The sequence below is a fragment of the Balaenoptera borealis genome (genome assembly GCF_965194805.1).
Source record: "Balaenoptera borealis genome assembly, chromosome: X".
Classification (NCBI taxonomy): domain Eukaryota; kingdom Metazoa; phylum Chordata; class Mammalia; order Artiodactyla; family Balaenopteridae; genus Balaenoptera; species Balaenoptera borealis.
Genome location: NC_138881.1, coordinates 42,052,724 through 42,071,878, shown reverse-complemented (window position 1 = coordinate 42,071,878; position 19,155 = coordinate 42,052,724). Strand labels below are relative to the sequence as shown.

General features: G+C 41.7%; 1 protein-coding gene across 16 annotated transcripts in view; it reads right to left on the bottom strand.

Annotated features, from left to right (window-relative positions):
* The window catches only part of USP11 (ubiquitin specific peptidase 11), a 43,266-nt gene that overhangs the window by 9,690 nt on the left and 14,421 nt on the right, over positions 1-19,155 (bottom strand). For 14 of the 16 annotated variants that reach the window (XM_082378088.1, XM_082378089.1, XM_082378090.1 and 11 more), the window contains 4 exons: positions 18,515-18,664; positions 18,311-18,426; positions 18,048-18,136; positions 17,453-17,974 (listed from right to left, as the gene is read on the bottom strand). In XM_082378088.1, coding sequence (XP_082234214.1) covers positions 17,837-17,974; positions 18,048-18,136; positions 18,311-18,426; positions 18,515-18,664 — 493 coding nt within the window. In that variant the 3' untranslated portion in view covers positions 17,453-17,836. Of the gene's footprint in view, positions 1-5,784; positions 5,961-17,452; positions 17,975-18,047; positions 18,137-18,310; positions 18,427-18,514; positions 18,665-19,155 lie in introns of those variants that run through there. The other 2 variants (XR_014239757.1, XM_082378087.1) reach the window with 2 other exon arrangements.

Sequence of the window (19,155 nt, the reverse complement as noted above, 5' to 3'; positions counted from 1 at the left end):
TGTCACCCAATCCGTGCCTGTTGCATATTCAGATGTGTATCTGGGTTTGTGAAGGAGGATTAGCAAGAGAACCAAAAGCTTATTGTATTTGCAGTTTTTGATCCTACACATTAATCGAACTTATAATTGCCATAACCATAGTTATATAGCAACTTATAATTAGTTATGTAAAATAGTCTCAATATTTGAGTAAAAAGCAAAATACTAGAAAGACCTGGCTTCTTTACCTGGTGTTCCTATTTCTTTTCTGAGTTCCAGCATGGCTATTTGAAAAATCCCTATAATAATTATGAATTGCTTAGATTAAATTAAAGTAGTACTAACATGGTAAATTCTCACATGTTCACTTATGTCTTTTTAAATAAAATTAACTTTAACAATTTATGTTCTTAAAGGAGAATGTTAGGAATTCCCTGGTGGTCCAGTGATTAGGACTCGGCGCCTTCACTGCAGGGGCTGGGTTCAGTACTTGGTCGGGGAACTAAGACCCTGCAGGCCACACAGCCCGTCCAAAATAAAATAAATAAATAAATAAATAAAGGAGAATGTGATCACAAAACTTTTTTTTCTATGTTATTGCTTTTTTCCCCCCCTTTTATATACTGGGGTCAGTACAATGAAAACAAAGTAGCATTACTGAATTTTAGCTAAATCCTACTGTTCGGTGGAGGCTCTGGGTCTGAGACTTACTCTTCTGTTGTCAAAAGATGTACTTGTTTTGTCCAAAGTTCCAAACTGAGACTTTCTATCTGTGGTACCTACAGAGGCTGAAAGAACCTGGGGAAGGGGCCATCTCTCTCACTTGTGATTCTCTGTTATTTAGTGCTGTGTCCATAATTACCACCAGTGATAAATGCACCCTGCACTTAGGACTGAGCATCATTTTATTTAAATTTTGAAATGTGCATCAATTTAAAGAAACATATTAGGGGGCTTCCTTGGTGGTGCAGTGGTTGAGAATCTGCCTGCCAATGCAGGGGACGCGGGTTCGAGCCCTGGTCTGGGAGGATCCCACATGCCGCGGAGCAACTGGGCCCATGAGCCACAATTACTGAGCCTGCGCGTCTGGAGCCTGTGCTCCGCAACAAGAGAGGCCGCGATAGTGAGAGGCCCGCGCACCGCGATGAGGAGTGGCCCCCGCTTGCAGCAACTAGAGAAAGCCCTCGCACAGAAACGAAGACCCAACACAGCCATAAATAAATAAAAAATAAATAAATAAAATGGTGGATTATATGGTATCTTAATAAAAATAAAAAAAAAGAAACATATTAGGGCTCCTACACTGTTGGTGGGAATGTAAATTGGTGCAGCCACTATGGAAAACAGTATGGAGGTTCCTCAAAAAACTAAAAACAGAGTTGCCATGTGATCCGGCAATCCCATTCCTGGGCATATAATTCAAAAGATACATGCACCCCAATGTTCATAGCAGCACTATTTACAATAGCGAAGACATGGAAGCAATTTAAATTCCCTTGACAGATGAATGGATAAAGAAGACGTGGTACATATATACAATGGAACACTACTCAGCCATAAAAAAGAATGAAATAATGCCATTGGCAGCAACATGGATGGACCTATAGATTATCATACTAAGTGAAGTAAGTAAGACAAAGACAAATATCATATGATATCACTTATATGTGGAATCTAAAATATGACACGAACTTATTTACAAAACAGAAACAGACTCACAGACATAGAAAACAAACTTATGGTTACCAAAGGGGAAAAGGGGTGGGGGAGGGATAAATTAGGAGTTTGGGATTAGCAGATACACACTACTATATATAAAATAGATAAACAACAAGGTCCTACTATATAGCACAGGGAAGTATATTCAATATCCTGTAATAAACCATAATGGAAAAGAACATGAAAAGAATATATATATATATATATGAAACTAAATCACTTTGCTGTACACGAGAAACTAACTCAACATTGTAAATCAACTATACTTCAATAAAGATTAAAAAAAACATATTAGGTAATAACGTTCATTTGGTATATGGATATGGCAAAAGTAGTGATGGTTGTACATGAATTACTGAAGTCTGTACCACAGTTTTATCATGTGAATATGTTTTCTATGTATATGTGTCACATATGCATGTTATATGTGTCATATGGAACAGATATAATATGAAATCCAAATATATATACTTTTTATATATACCCTGCATGTTAAAACTCTGGAAATTATGAGGAAAGTATCAGTCTCTGGATTTCTTTTTTTCTTTTTTAGCTACAGCTAAAATCTTTATGATGCAGTGAATTGAGAAGTCAACAGGAGAATTAGGCTATAAATTAACACATCACACACCAACTTCAGAGAATGGACTTCTGTGGCCCTTTGCCCATGGCTGTGTTTTGAGCACCACCTGCTTAGTAAGCTGGAACTCAGACCAGTTCTCTTGACTCCAGTGCTTGAATGGTTTAAATTATGCTATGTGCGTAGTAACTGGAAAAACCACATGTGATAAGAATAACCTATGGCAATGACAACAGAAATCGATTTATTCCATAGTGTTCACACAACATAAAAACATAAAAGGAAGGACTTATTCTGAACACTTTCCCATTGTTACATAATTATACAATGTTATAAGTAAAAAGGAGGGCCATTATGGGACTTTGCAATTCAAAATATCTCACTATAGTGTCAAAAATGGGGGAAGGGGTAGATATTTACTCCATAGAGTTTTATTTTAATATTTATTTATTTATTTGGTTGCACCAGGTCTTAGTTGCAGCAGGCGGGCTCCTTAGTTGCAGTTCGCCAGCTCCTTATTTGTGGCATGCGAACTCTTGGTTGCGGCATGCATGTGGGATCTAGTTCCCTGACCAGGGATCGAACCCGGGCCCCCTGCGTTGGGAGCACAGAGTCTTAACCACTGTGCCACCAGGAAAGTCCCTCCATAGAGATTTAAACCATTTTAATATATTCTATGAAACCCAAATGTTCAAAGGGCCAACCTTAAAACGTATAAAAATGTTGCAACTGTACTAACACTCATTACTAAACAATATTCATTGAATATTTGCCCCAAGCCCAGCAAATGAGGGCTGTAACCCCCCAAGTGGGCCTCTGCCACCTCTGAGAGCAGCCAAGTCACTCAGTCTCTCTGTGAGGCAAAATAGTCATTAAGAAACAAAAAGTCTGCTCGCAAAATCCTCCAACACATCTTTCAACTTTTTACTTGAAGAAAACAAAAACACTGCAGTTCACATATTTAGACAACTTTATCACTATTGCTCAGAGGAAAGGCCTGTCTTGGTCTAGTAGAATTCTACAGGAAGCCCTTGTGCCTGGTAAAGTGGGGAATATTCGGCTCTGGCAGCCCACTAATCTAATTAATAAAATGGTACCCTTCATACCACACTTGGATTATTAATTTTCCAGAGATTTTGAATGCAAAAAATAACACTAAATCAATATAATTTAAACGTTATTTCACAATTAAGAAAGTATCTCACAAGTCTGTTGAGTTGCAGGTGTTTATGTTCTATCACTTTGCTAAGAAACAGAGATATCCTTTGTGTATCACGAACTGTTCCCTGGCCATTTCAAAATCCCTGTTGGGTGCATTAGGATTTTTTAAGTGGTAAAAAGAAAGTTTTGGATTTTTAAAATTACTGTGGCCCTTGCAACACTATTTACAAGAGCCCACTCATGGAAGCAACCTCATCGAAAGACAAATGTATAAAGAAGATGTGGTACATATATACAATGGAATATTACTCAGCCATAAAAAGGAACGAAATTGGGTCATTTGTAGAGATGTGGATGGACCTAGAGTCTGTCATACAGAGTGAAGTAAGTCAGAAAGAGAAAAACAAATATTGTATATTAATGCACATTTGTGGAATCTAGAAAAATGGTACAGATGAACCGGTTTGCAAGGCAGAAATAGAGACACAGATGTAGAGAACAAACGTATGGACACCAAGGGGGGAAAGCAGGGGGAGGGGGTGGTGGTGGGATGAATTGGGAGATTGCGATTGACATATATACACTAATATGTATAAAACAGGTAACTAATAAGAACCTGCTGTATAAAAAATAAATAAAAAAGAAAAAGAAAAAAAATTACTGTGGCCTTTAAAAGAGTAGCAAGTTACTACACTGTACTGCCAAAAAAGTATCTGGGAATAACGATATAGCAGAACAAAAGCTGAAAATTATTTTCAAGGACTAAGGAAAGGAGTGCATGGTACATGCTACATGTTATCAGTTAAAATAGTCAACTGTGGTGAAATACCTTTGGGGGAAAAAGTAGAGAGTTTTACAAATGCAGAAGAAAATGTTACTTCTCTGGGTCTAAGTACAGTAACAAGGACAAGGAAAAATATGTCAGAAAAATCAGGTTATATGTCTTGAGAATCAAAACCTCTTATTGATTCTCACTAAGAGAATTACTGTGAATAACTAGGTGAGTTTGATAGCAGCATGAAAAACAGAAAGAGAATGAGAAAAGCAGGAAATAAATTCGAATAGCCACAGGAGTGGCTTTGACCATGAGCATGGTGTCAGAATTTCAGCAATGACAGAAAAAGCAGGCAGACAGATGGCAGAGATATTTGCTGGAACCATAAGGAAGAGAGTCTTGAATATGTTATAATTGCTTTTGAACCCTTCAGCGTCCATAGCTCTCTGTGAGGAAAAGCTCTGCTAACCTTTGAGACTAATGAAGACCGGTTGTCTTGCTTTGGGAAATATGGGAGGTTTAAAATGGAAAAGCCTAGGGTTTCTTGATGAAAAGAAATGTATGATGGGGCATTCAAACCCAAAGCAGCATTTTTAAAAATTGAAGTATAGTTGGTTTGCAATATTGTATTAGTTTCTAGTATACGGCAAAGTGATTCAGTTATATATATATTTTTTCAGATTATTTTTATTTTCCATTATAGGTTATTACAATATATTGAATATAGTTCCCTGTGCTATACAGTAAATCCTTGTTGCTTATCTATTTTATGTATAGTGGTTTGTATCTGCTAATCCCAGACTCCTGATTTATCCCTCCTCTCCCTCCCTTTCCCCTTTGGTAACCATAAGTTTGTTTTCTATGTCTGTGAGTCTGTTTCTGTTTTGTAAATAATTTCATTTGTATCATTTTTTAGATTCCACATATAAATGATATCATATATTTAAATTTGGTTTTATTTTGTTCCCCGACCAGGGATGGAACCTGTGCCCCCGGCAGTGGAAGCACGGAGTCCTAACCACTGGACCGCCAGGGAATTCCCTCAGCCATGTGGCTTAATAAGTCTAACGAAGATGCTCTGTAGCAGTCCTTAAATTCTCATGATGAGACTTTAGCAAATGAGGACTTCAAAGAGTTGTCCCCAAGAAGCATATGATAACTGAGCATCTCTGCTGAAAAGATTGCCTCAGACTCACTTAAAGGCCAAGTGCTCTCAAGTCTACAAGGCACTTGAAAAGAAGCACCAGCTTGAAGGCAGTGGTTGAAGAACAAAGTCAATGCAGAAAGGCAGTCATACATCACTGATAAAGGTGTTTGGGGGTAGGGGGAAGGGGAAATAAATACTAAAAAGCATCTTTTTCTGATGTGATCACCTGTTTGCTCCAGAAAAGGTTAAAATGAGTCATCTCTCTCCCTGTGTCTCCTCTACCCGCCTCCTCCACAGCTCTTACAATTCCACAGCAGAAATAATGGCCAATAATCGCTGCAATCACAAGTAACTGATGGTCACAAATGCACAATCATGAACATAAAATTATTTATACTTTAAAACACAAATTACTGGACTTGCCTGGTGGCCCAGTGGCTAAGATTCCGCACTCCCAATGCAAGGGGCCCGGGTTCGATCCCTGGTCAGGGAACTAGATGCCGAATGCCGCAACTAGGAGTTCGCATGCCGCAACTAAGGATCCCGCATGCAGCAACTGAAGATCCCGCATGTGGCAACGAAGATCCCGCCTGCCGCAACTAAGACCCAGTGCAGCCAAATAAATAAATAAATAATAAATTAATTAAATAAAATACAAATTACCAAAATAAGTAAAATATGCATACACATAGTTAATTGAGGTTATCATAGAGACAGTCAGCCATACTGTTCCCCATTATTGCTCATCATTGCTCAGGAATTCATCCACTATAATTATATTATTCCTAGAATACTCAGACATGTGTGTGCATGTGTGCACACACACACACAGGCTAAACACAGTCAAGCAACGTATTCCAACAAAATTTAGGTTATGCTGTTATTTCTTCTGTGCTTTTGGAACCATGGAAACGCAGAGCTGCAAGAGTTCTGTATCCAGAGCCTCACCCAACATACTATGGTTGCAGCTGTAGAAAACGAGGTCAAAGCCTGAGATGGGAGTTAGGACCAGGCTTCTGACTAGACCCCAAGTGCACTCCTTGTCCCTAGAGTAAGATGGCATGGAAGAGACCCCCAGAAAATGCTAACTTCTGGTGAAGGAGGCCCCCTTTGACATTGGAGAGTGATGTCTATCATACAGAAAGCACTATTGTGAAGACATTACCAAGCTCTGGAATGTGAATTATTCCTTTATCTCTAATTTTATCATCTAATAATGCTTTAAAAGTGCAAATATCACCTTTTGATTCTATGCTTTCAGTGATGTTAATAAGTGATCGCTGCAGTTTTAAAAATTGTACTTCCAAAATAGACACATAACTCCTGATTTTTTGGGAATGCTATCACCTAAGGGGCTGGCTTATAAAATTCTAACTTAAAAACAGAATAGGGGGCTTCCCTGGTGACTCAGTGGTTAAGAATCCGCCTGCCAATGCAGGGGACACGGGTTCGAGCCTTGGTCCAGGAAGATCCCACATGCCGCGGAGCAACTAAGCCCGTGCACCACAACTACCGAGCCTGCACTCTAGAGCCCACGAGCCACAACCAAGAGTAGCCCCCGCTCGTGGCAACTAGAGAAAGTCCGCTCGCAGCAACGAAGACCCAACGCAGCCAAAAATAAATTAAATAAATAAATAAATAAACCAGAATAGGTTTTCCACAAATTCTGCTTTAGGAAAGTGTTGGAGGAAAAGTGGGGGAGGGGATAAGGAGGGGTGTTAGAAGGATACCATGGGAAAAATAAGAAACATCCCAGCATTGCAATAAGAAATTAAAGATATCTATTCTTCCTTCAAAAAGATCTCAAAACAAACTGGTGGTTGCCACAGAGGAAGGGTTGGGGGTACAGATGAAATAGGTGAAGACGATTAAGAGGTACAAACTTCCAGCTATAAGATAAATAACTCACAGGTATATAAGGTACACATAGGGAATATAGTCAACAGTACTGTAACAGCTTTGTATGGTAATGGGTGGTAACTGGACTTATTGTGGTGGTCATTTCATAATGCATAAAATATCAAATCACTATGTTGTACACCTGAAATATAATATTTTATGTTAATTATAACTCAATAAAAAAGATCTCAGTATGTGAGGTGAGAGGTGTTAACTTGTGGTGATCATTTCATAATATATATGTATATCAAATCATCGTGTTGTACACCTAAAACTAATACAATGTTCTATGTAAATTAGATCTCAATAAAACTAAGGAAAAATAAATAAAATTTTTAAAAAGCCCTCAGAACACACACCACCACACACACACCAGCTTGGGTTCAGCACTCACTTTCCCTGCATGCTCAGATCTCTTTGCTAAGAGATTTAGGGCTTCAGATGTAGTCAGTGACAGGTAATATATATGCACTTAATACATTTCCTTGTCATCTAATTCAATACATTCAATAAAAGTAGCCTGGGCTTCCCTGGTGGCGCAGTGGTTGAGAATCTGCCTGCTAATGCAGGGGACACGGGTTCGAGCCCTGGTCTGGGAAGATCCCACATGCCGCGGAGCGGCTGGGCCCGTGAGCCACAATTACTGAGCCTGCACGTCTGGAGCCTGTGCTCCGCAGCAGGAGAGGCCGCGATAGTGAGAGGCCCGCGCACCGTGATGAAGAGTGGCCCCCGCTTGCCACAACTAGAGAAAGCCCTCGCACAGAAACGAAGACCCAACATAGCAATCAATCAATCAATCAATTAATCAATAAAAAAATAAATCTTTAAAAAAAAAATAAATAAAAAAATAAATAAAAGTAGCCTACTTGATATGTCTAACTCCCTTGGGCAGTTCCCTGTCCTATCTCTAACAAAACAATTTCTTCTGGAGTTTTCTGCTGAGTTTTAGCATCAGAAAAGATGTAAACTTTGGATTATGGTTATTATAAACTCTCCATTCTCCAAAAACACAAAATAATCTTTAACTTGTTTTCCTGTGAATAAAATTACTTCACCTGAATACAACAGCACAATTTGAAGCTTCCAGTATTTCTGTATCCTGTAAAAATGGAGAAGCAGCCCTGTGTGGTTCCACGATGGGAGTCCTCAGAACATGCCAAAGATAGGGATGGAGACGTGGATGAATTACACTGTAGCAGTCAAAGCAGGTGATGTTCAGTCTCTGCTTGAGCAACAAAATAACCACCCTCTTCTTTTTTTGATACTGGGTTAAAACAAAGAGCTACCACAGGGCTTCCCTGGTGGCGCAGTGGTTGAGAATCTGCCTGCCAATGCAGGGGACACGGGTTCGGGCCCTGGTCTGGGAGGATCCCACGTGCCGCGGAGCAACTAGGCCCGTGGGCCGCAGCTGCTGAGCCTGCGCGTCTGGAGCCTGTGCTCCGCAACGGGAGAGGCCGCGACGGTGAGAGGCCCGCGCACGGCGATGAGGAGTGGCCCCCGCTCGCCACAGCTGGAGAAGGCCCTCGCACGGAGGCGGGGACCCAACACAGCCAAAAATAAATATAAATAAATTTAAAAAAAAAAAAAAAAAAAAAGAGCTACCACAAATAGCTGAAATCTGGCGGGGCGGGGGCGGGGGCGGGGGCGGGGGCGGGGGCGGGGGCAATGCTTAAACTGCTCACTTTCAAACCTCATGCCAGAACCACTAAAAAAGTAGCAAATCCCCTGAACCTGAGACATCCTCCCTTGCCCACCCTATGATGGACAGGCCCTTCACTAACCAGGATGGCATTAACCCCACCATGGCAGGGCACAAAGAGATAAAGCTAGGGAATGAGATGGTCTAAAATAATTAACTGCTCTCTAAAGAGCTGGCCTTACTAACATGGCTCATTCTTTCAAATTATAGGAATACATTTCCTTTTGTTTTTTGGCCATGCCATGCGGCTTGCGGGGATTTTAGTTCCCCAACCAGGGATGGAACCCGTGCCCCGGCAGTGGAAGCACGGAGTCCTAACCACTGGACCACCAGGGAATTCCCAACACATTTCTATTTTTTAGGAAGCTTACACATGTTCAAATTCATTAGGAGGGGACTTCCCTGGTGGTCCAGTGGTTAAGACTCCATGCTCCCAATGCAGGGGGCCTGGGTGGTTCGATCCCTGGTCAGGGAACTAGATCCCGCATGCCACAACTAAGGATCCCGCATGCTGCAACAAGGATGCTGCAATGAAGATCCCGCCTGCCGCAACTAAGACCCGGTACAGCCAAATAAATAAATAAATATTTTTAAAAATTCATTAGGAGGAGTGAAAGTACTTTATTTTTCTTTAAACAAATAAAAATGCTTTTCGGCACATGTTAGAAGGAATAAAGTAGTAGAAAGAGTGGGGCTGTAGAGCTAAGACTTGGCTAAAAGATACCGCTTATTTGCTATATGACCTTGGGCAAGGGCAACATGCCTACCTGCCTCAGCGGCAGCTCCATCATCTACAACATGGCAATGATAATACCACGTCCCACGGTGTTACACAGAGGGCAAATGAGAATGTATCTGGAAGCTTTTTTGTAATTTCTGAAGTCCTATACATATTGTTGTTTTTTATGACAGACCAGTACACAGTTTTTAATAATTATGAAAGTATTTTTGTCCCCAGGATAGATTCAAAAACAGATTTTATTTGAAAACACATATTTTACCTTCACTGAAACTCATAGCCCTATTCATACATCACAGAAAGAAAGGGTCAGCTGATGACAGGGACAGGAGCTTGGGAAGAGGTAGCAGTGATACCAAATGGACACAAAATCTGCTGCTTTCAGCACGGTCTCCATTTGGAAAGAGGAAAGGTCCTCTCCAACCTGCCCCATTTCCAACTGGGCACAGGAAACCTATTAACTGAGGGAAGGAGAGAGAGAAAAGCGCCTCAGTGACTGTAACTGCTAGAGCAAACCAAATCCAAGATTTTGTTAGGTTCTAGAATGGAAAGAAACAAGATTTTAGAGCTGCTCAGAGAATAGGACAGGGATCTTACACGGCAGTAGAAAAAAAAGAGGATGCTCCCTTGGAGCCCTGACTTCAGACATTGTTCATTCTTAAAAATACCAAAAAACTATATTCACAATTAAGTCTTCTTCTACAGTGTATTTACATACTGTTTTTTACCATTTTATAGAGTAGCTAACACAGGCAGTGGTCTGCTCAGTGGGGTGGCTGGTGAATGCAAGTGGACCATGACCAGTCATGCATTGCAGTCTATGGAAACTATAACTGAAGATCTAGAAACAGTGAGGGTTACATGCCATTTCTGTAAACCTCATCCATGTGCTACTAATTTTTCCTACTTTTCTATTCCCTCTTCTCCTTGCTTTCTTCTACCTTCCATATTTCTTTTTTAACTTCCAGATTGCTCTCTCTGCTATCCCCTTTCCACACAGAAAGAGTGTACAATTTTTTAAAGGTACAGTAAGTTTTTAAAATATAGAGATACCCATGTTTATATACATTTTTTTCCAGTTGTTAAGGAAACTTTTTTCAAGGTGAGCTCTATGATGGCACCAAAAAAACTGTAAGCATTTCACAAATGTGTTACTTTTTTTATTTAAAGAATTTAAAGAATCCAACAGTGTCAAAAGTAATAAGTCTATTTACATGGGGTTTTTACAATCCATATTTCTGTTTTTTATTATCTAGGAGTACAAACATATCAAGGCAAAAAGTTAGAATAATTAATGAACTAAGCCTTCATCTCAAGAAGTGAGAAAAAGAACAGCTAAACAGCAAGTTTTACAAAGTTGTGGGAGAGCACTTCTGCTTCCAGCCAAGATGAAGCAACAGAGACAAGACTCACCTTCTTGCCTGAAACAACAATACAACTAGACAAAATATGTGAAACAACAGTTTTTAAAACAATGGACAATGGAAATGAAGGACAGTGACCCCTGAGAAACAGGAAGCAGATGAGGTGAATTCCCCAGCTTACTGCCTGGAGGGATTGTCCAGGCCACTGCTCAGGGAGGGCAACCCAGGCAGAGCCTGGCGGAGCCCCTGAGTTGAAGAGACATAGCTGAGAGTCTGTGGAGACCAGAACAGCTGGAGTCCTTAGGACAGAGTACCAGAGAGGAGAGAGCTGCAGAGAGAACTCTGGTGATCTGCAGAGGGTCTTCCTGGAGCAATCAACAGAATATCAAGCAGTGCATCTGTGTGAGGAAACTGCCCAAGACTGGGGGAAAGAGCCATTCAAAAGGGTTATAGGGAACAAGGCCTGGCACTCACACAGGGTGGTTCCAGTGGCTGATCCAACCAGGAAGACTGGAAACACTCATAATTGGATAGAAGACTCAGGAAGATCTTGCCTCAGTGGTGGGGAATAATTAACCCTAGATTAAACACTTCTTTGGAACTGCCTACCATCATAAAAGCAAGACTTGAAAGGATGAAACTATTTCTAAGAAAATTAGATGCATCCAAGAACAAAGCTCTAGGAGATTTGTAGGAATACAAAAATATCCAGCTACTAGTAAGATAAAATTTACAATGTCTGAGATCCAACCAAAGAGTATCAGAAATGCCTTTTCAGGGAAACATGACCCATAATAAGGAGCGTAATCAATCAAAACTGATTCAGAACTGATACAGACGTTAGAATTAGCAGAAAAGGACGTTAACACAGTTATTGTTATTATTGTATGCCATATGTTCAAAGTTAAGTAGAGACATTGAAGATATAAAGAAGACCCAAATTGAACAGCTACAATGCCCCAGTTGAAAAATACACCAGATAGGATTAACAGCACATTAGACATTGAAGAAGAAAATAACTAGTCAACTTGAAGTCACAGCAACAGAAACTATTGAAAATGAACTACATAGGAAAAAAAGAATCAAAAAAAAAAAAAAAGAAAAGAGCATCAGTGAGCTGTGAGACAACTTCAAGCAGCCTAATATATGAGTAATTGGAGTCCATAAAGAAGAAGAGAGAGGGGAGCTTCAGAAAGAAAGAAAGAAACACTTGCCAAAATTTTTCCAAATCTGATGAACACTAGAAACCTGCAGATCCAAGAAGCTCAAGGAACCCCAAGCACAAGAAACATGAGGAAATGACACCAAGGCAAGAAACTTATCAACAAAACAAAAAGCTGCCTACTGAATGGGAGAAGATATTTGCAAACAATATATCTGGTAAGGGGTTACTATCCAAAATATACAAAGAACTCATACAACTCAACGTTAAAAAAAAACAAACAACCTGATTAAAAAAATGGGCAGAGGACCTGCATAGACATTTTTTCAAAGAAAACATACATGGCCAACAGGCACATACATGAACGATGTTCAACATTACTAATCATCAGGGGGATGCAAATCAAAATCGCAATGAGATATCACCTCATACATGTCAGAATGACTATTACCAAAAAGACAACAAATAACAAGTGTTGGTGAGGATGTGGAGAAAAGGAAACCTCTGTGCACTGTTGGTGGGAATATAAGTTGGTGCAGCTAGTATGGAAAACAGTATGGAGATTCCTAAAAAAATTAAAAATACAACTACCATATGATCCAGCAATTCCACTCCTGGGTATTTATCCAAAGAAAATGAAAACACTAATTTGAAGAGATATGTGTACTCTTATGGTCACTGCAGCATTATTTACAATAGCCAAGATATGGAAGCAACCTAAGTGCCCATCAACAGATGAATGGATAAAGATGTGGTGTATATATATACACAATGGAATATTACTCAGCCGTAAAAAAGAATGAAATCTTGCCGTTTGTGACAACATGAATGGACTTGGAGGGCATTATGCTAAGTGAAATAAGTCAGACAAAGACAAATACTGTATGATTTCACTTATATGTGGAATCTAAAAAACAAAACAAATGAACAAACATAACTAAACATAAACAGAACAAACAGGTGGTTGCCAGGGAGGAGGGGAGGTGAGGAGGAGAGAAATAGGTGAGGGAGGTTAAGAGGTACATACTTTCAGTTACAAAATAAGTGAGTCATGGGTATGAAATGTACAGTGTGGGGAATATAGACAATAATTATGTAATATCTTTGTATGGTGACAGTAACTAGACTTATCTTGGTGATCATTTTGAAATGTATAGAAAAATTGAATCTCTATGCTGTGTACTAGGAACTAACATAGTGTTGAAGGTCAATTATACTTCAAAAACAAAGAGACAAACTTATAGAAAAAGAGGTCAGATTTGTGGTTCCCAGAGGCAGGAGGGTGGTGGGAAAGATAACTGGATGAAGGCAGTCAAAAGGTACAAACTTCCAGTTCTAAGGTAACTACTAGGAATGTAATACACAACATCATATAATTAACACTGCTGTATGTTATATATGAAAGTTGTTAAGACAGTAAATCCTAAGAGTTCTCATCACTGGGAAAAAATTTTTTTTCTATTTCTTTAATTTTGTATCTATATGAGATGACGGATATTCACTAAACATTGTGGTAACCATTTCATAATGTATGTAAGTCAAATCATTATGTTGTACACCTTAAACTTACACAGTGCTGTATGTCAATTATATCTCGATAAAACTGGAAGAAGAAAAAAAAGAAACTACACCAAGGCATATCATAATCAATTTTTTCAAAACCAGTGCTGAAGAGAAAATCTTCAAAGCAGCCAGAGGGAAAAAAGGACTATGCACAGGGGAACGAAGAGAAGGATGAGAGCAGATTTCTCATAGGAAACAATGCAAGGAAGACGATAGTGGAGGAATGTCTTTAAAGTACTGGAAGAAATAGAAACAAGTTGACCTAACATTCTAGACCCATGAAAATATCTTTCAAAAAATAAGGTGAAATACAGACTTTTTTCAGACTGTACAAAAACAGAGGATTCATCACCAGCAGACCTGCGCTATAAGAAATGTTAAAGAAAGAAGGCAAATGATACCAGATGGAAATCAGGACCTACACAAAGGAATGAAGAGCACTGGAAATGGCAACTATGTGGGTAAACATATATGATTCCTTTTCTTATTATTTAAATCTCTTTGAAGTAATTGACTGCTTAAATAAAAATAACAGGGACTTCCCTGGTGGCACAGTGGTTAAGACTCCACACTCCCAATGCAGGGGGTCCGGGTTCGATCCCTGACCAGGGGACTAGATCCCACATGCATGCTGCAACTAAAAGTTCGCATGCCACACTAAGGAGCCCGCATGCCGCAACTAAGACCCGGTGCAACCAAATATAAATTAAAAAATAAATAAATATTTTTTTAAAAAATAAAAATAACAATGTATTTTGGGATTTATAACATATGTTAAAGTAAAATGCATGATAACAATAGCATAAAGGCTGAGCAGGGGGAAATGGAAGCACACTATTGTGAAGTTCTTATACTATATGTGAAGTAGTATATATCACTTGAAGGTAGACTTTGATAAGTTAAAGATGTATAATAAATATAAACCCTAAAGCAATCAGTAAATAAAACTAAGAGTTAGAGCTAACAGGCAAACAAAAGAGATAAAGTGGAATCATTTAAAAATACCTAATTCAGGGACTTCCCTGGCGGCGCAGTGGTTAAGAATCCGCCTGCCAATGCAGGGGACGCGGGTTCGAGCCCTGGTCCGGGAAGATCCCACGTGCCACAGAGCAACTAAGCCCGTGCACCACAACTACTGAGCCTGGGCTCTAGAGCCCACGAGCCACAACGGCTGAGCCCATCTGCTGCAACTAGTGAAGCCCGCGAGCCTAGAGCCCGTGCTCCACAACGAGAGAAGCCACTGCAATGAGAAGCCCGTGCACCACAGTGAAGAGTAGTTAGTCCCCTCTTGCCGCAACTAGAGAAAGCCCGCGCCCAGCAATGAAGACCCAACACAGCCAAAAAAAATTAAAATAAGTAAACAAATTAATTTTAAAAAATAAATAAAAAACAAGTAATAAATGATGTGCAATCTAATGAAAAAATATGAGATTTCTATCAATAAATTTCCTATTAAAAAAAAAAACACATAATACACAAAGGGAGTGACATCAGCATAATGGCAGACTAGGAAGCTCCAAGCTTGTGTTCCCCAACGAAAACATAAAATTAAATTTAAAAAGAAAAGAAAAAAGAAAGCAAGCTGAATTGTCAGAACCAATTGTGTCAGTACTCTGGAAACAGTCACAGGTTTATAGCAACAGAGCAAGTGCCCAATCAAGAAAAAGACATCTTCAAAGTCGTGGGAAAGCTCTGTGGCATTCTTCCTCACCCTCGCCCCACCTTCTCCCTGGGACGGTGGCAGTTGCGGTCTGGAAGCAGCAGCCTCATTCCCAGTCCCCTCCCTTGAACTGGAGAGGGCAGAGCAGACTATTTGCAAGTGGTTGCATACGTGCTATCCATCCACCTTGTTCCATGTTCCTTTCTTCTTGCCTTCTTTTGGATTATTCATCTATTTCCCTTCCTCTTGTTTGAAATTTATACTTTTCTATTCTTTAGTTTTTATACCTTTAATTTATCAAAATGTAGTATTAGTCTATCTTAAAATCTTCTAGAAGTGCATTACTTAGTACACTTTAAACTGTATCCAATTCACAGAGTCCCTCCTCGGCTATGTCTGATGTGTTGCTAAACTCATCCATTGACTTCTCAAACTTTGTTATTATCTATCTCAGATCTATCACTTCTGCTTGGTTCTTTCTCAACTCATTTTCATTTTTAAAAGTTTTAAATTTCTTGTTCATGTGTAATCATCTCTATTTCCATGGCCAGAGCAAGCATAACTGTTTTACATTGATGTCTGAGGATTCTAGTATGAGGTGTCTCCATGTAACTGTGTCTGTTGCCTCTTACTTTTCCTGATTCTTAGGCGTGTTGTCTTTTCGAAACGTCTTTGGTTAAACCCGGGAAGTTATTTTGAGTGAATTCATTGTAGGTGAATTTTTGTCCAGGACTGATTGATTACTCATAGCTAATGAGGTCTTATTTTGAACCAGCTCTTTACGCCTGCTTCCTCATCTGCAAAATGGGGTAATAGTGCTTAAACCATATAGTCTTCGTGAGGATTAAACAACAGCTTATGAGTTCCTGGATCCAGTCATGCCTTTGACTAGTATTTCTGTGCTTTGCGCTTAAGTCAGTTTGAGCTCACAGCAACTACCTCAATTCTTGCCTGTGTCAACAGCACGACCGGAGATTTGTGGGTGATAAAGCTGGAGGTGGGGGCGGGGGGAGCCTGCCAGGTCCAGTGCAAAGGCAGCAGGCTGAGGGGAATGAGGAGGCCCTTCCCGTGGGAATGGTCTCTCAGCCGTCCTGATCAGGATTCCCTTCCTCAGTGTGAAGGGTTGGGGTGCTTGTCTACGTCCGGATACTGCACATCTGTCCACTCCACGCTGCCCCAAGGTTGTCCCCACAGGAGCCCTGTTTCTCAGAGGTGAGAGCTGGTGCCTATGGGAGGGCTCAGGTGGGGGCTGTGCAGTGCTTAGGTGGCATCTTATGCTCAGACACACTATGCTGCACCCATTCTGTGCTAGGTGCACCACCTCACTCTTCTGTGGCATGAGGCTGAAGGGACCCTGCCTGGTGGGGGAGCTGCCGTCATGGCGGGAGGCTAGGCATAGGGGCGACACAAACACGGCACATCTGTCCTGTCAGTTTGGCTGGCTTGGGCCAGATGTACCCACTCCTCAGAGGACACTACTGGGGGCCTGCGAGGTGGTCTGGTTAGTATCTTTTACGTCCGGAAACCACCCATTTGCCCACACGGATGCCTGTCTGTTCCAGGCACACCTTTCCCACATCACCTGTAGTGCAGGTCATGTCCACAAAGATTTCCATCCTGGGTCCAGGGAGGTCAAACGTCCCCTCCGGGACTACTCCAGTGTAACTGATAAGGTGTACTGACCTCTGGACCTAACTCAAGCAATTACTTGACCTCTGTATCTGTTTCCCCATCTGAAATTGGCGATGACAACTCCTGTGTGAGACTGTTGTGAGGATTATGAGTCAATATTTCCAAAATGCTTTGGAAAACACTGGGCATGCAGTTGGTGCTGAGAATCGTGTCTGGTGCGCAGATGGTGCTTCAGAAGCACTTAGAATAGTACCTGGCACACAGATAGTGCACTCAGAGCAGCAGCCATCACACACCTGGCATTCAGTAAGCACACAGGCACAGAACTGGTGCTTGGTAATCATGTGAAAAGAAAAAACCCCACACTGCCAAGGAACACACTGGCACTTTTATATGTACACAGCGGAAAGTACAGAGTCTCAATAAGAAAATACACTCTGTGTTCAGGTGCACCCCACCACCACCCCCTCAGTTCACCCCAGGTTGAGGACAAGAGGGAAGGGGACAACCATAAATAGAGAATAGAAGGGAGGGTTAATGCTCTAAGGGGCAAACACAGGTAGGGAACACACTGCCGGAAGGAGACATACCTCTTCTTCCCCAGGAGAAAGCAATATAGCAGCACAGGAGAACAGTAGCCACGACTAAGCCTGTGGCGTCTGGCATGGGGCACCTAACACAGGTAAGAGGACAGGGCTGGAGCCAGGAAGGAAGAGAGCAGACATGGCTTCCTTCCCTGTGGCAGGGCCAGGGCCCCTCAGTTTATATCCATGAACTCAAAGTTGGCTGGGGTACCACAGGCTGGGGATGCTGGGGGGTCAGATAAGCTGGGCTGGGGTTGCAGGCGACGTGCCACATCCTGGCGTTGGTAGAAGAGGACATAGGCTGCCTTGGACTGCGAGGAGAGGACAGGAGTCAGTGTGGATCGGGGAGGAGGGTGTCGGGAGAAGGGAGGATGGAAATCACACCTCAATCTGATTCTCAGTCACAGGTGAGACACTGTTGTCATCGAAGTAGTGCCATTGACCGCTGTCCTTGTTGCAGGCAAATGTCGTATCTATAAGAGAGGGGAAGCTGTCCTCACCCACCCTCCTGCCCCTAAGAGGCGACCACGTTCGCTCTCTCACTCCTCCCACCCTGATGACCTCGCCACCCGTTCACACATCTGGGGACACCCACTGGGGACATCCTGACCCCCCGGCACACGGCCCTGCCACGGCCTGGCACATACAGTGTCCATCCCGCAGGCCCCCGTAATGGTTGGAAACTGCGATGAGATCATATTTGTACAGCTCTGGGGCCGACTCGTTCTGCGGCTTGATGACAAACTTGGAGAAGTCCAGGTCCCTGTGGGTGGGGAGAGGGATAACACTGCTGGCGCCCCCTTCCCCATTGCCTGCCTTCCCCCCACAGCCAGCCTCCCTGGGCCCCGGACCGGATAGGAAACTCCACAAGGGTATCCAGCTTCTCGCGGGAGAACTTGGTGTAGGAAAAGCGCTTCAGGTGGATGATGAGCGTCTCCGGCAGCATCCACAGGTCCAGCTTCTTGGTGGCCAGCTGGTGCTGCTTGCAATTGGGGCAGTACCTAGAGATGGAGCCCGAGTCGGGACACAGACACTTTCTGAGCACCTACCGCATGCTCCTTGTGCCGTGCGGCCTTCGTGGGCCACGTCTCGTCCAGAGATGCTGCTCTTACTCCTAGCCTGCCTGTTACTCCAGTTTGCTCTCTTGACACGTTAAAATCCTGCCAAGTACTTACCAACTCCCCACTGTATACACTTTTGAACTGGCGTGTGTTTTTGTTTGGCTTCCGGTCTGTGAGACACTAGTCTTCTTTTAGAGCCTGCCTCTCTCACTCCAGTTTTCTCTCTTCTATTTTATTCACTGACTCACTCGCCAGGTATTTACTGATGGTCTACTGTTGAGTCCTTTGGCACTACTTTGTACTTCTATTCCCTTTCTGCTCCATGGAGATGCCGCTCTTATTTTTGAGACTGGTTTTGTCTTGTTTGGTTCTCTTTTTCTGTTTTGTTTATTCTGCAAGGATCTAACGAGTATCTACTGCACAGCCCACAC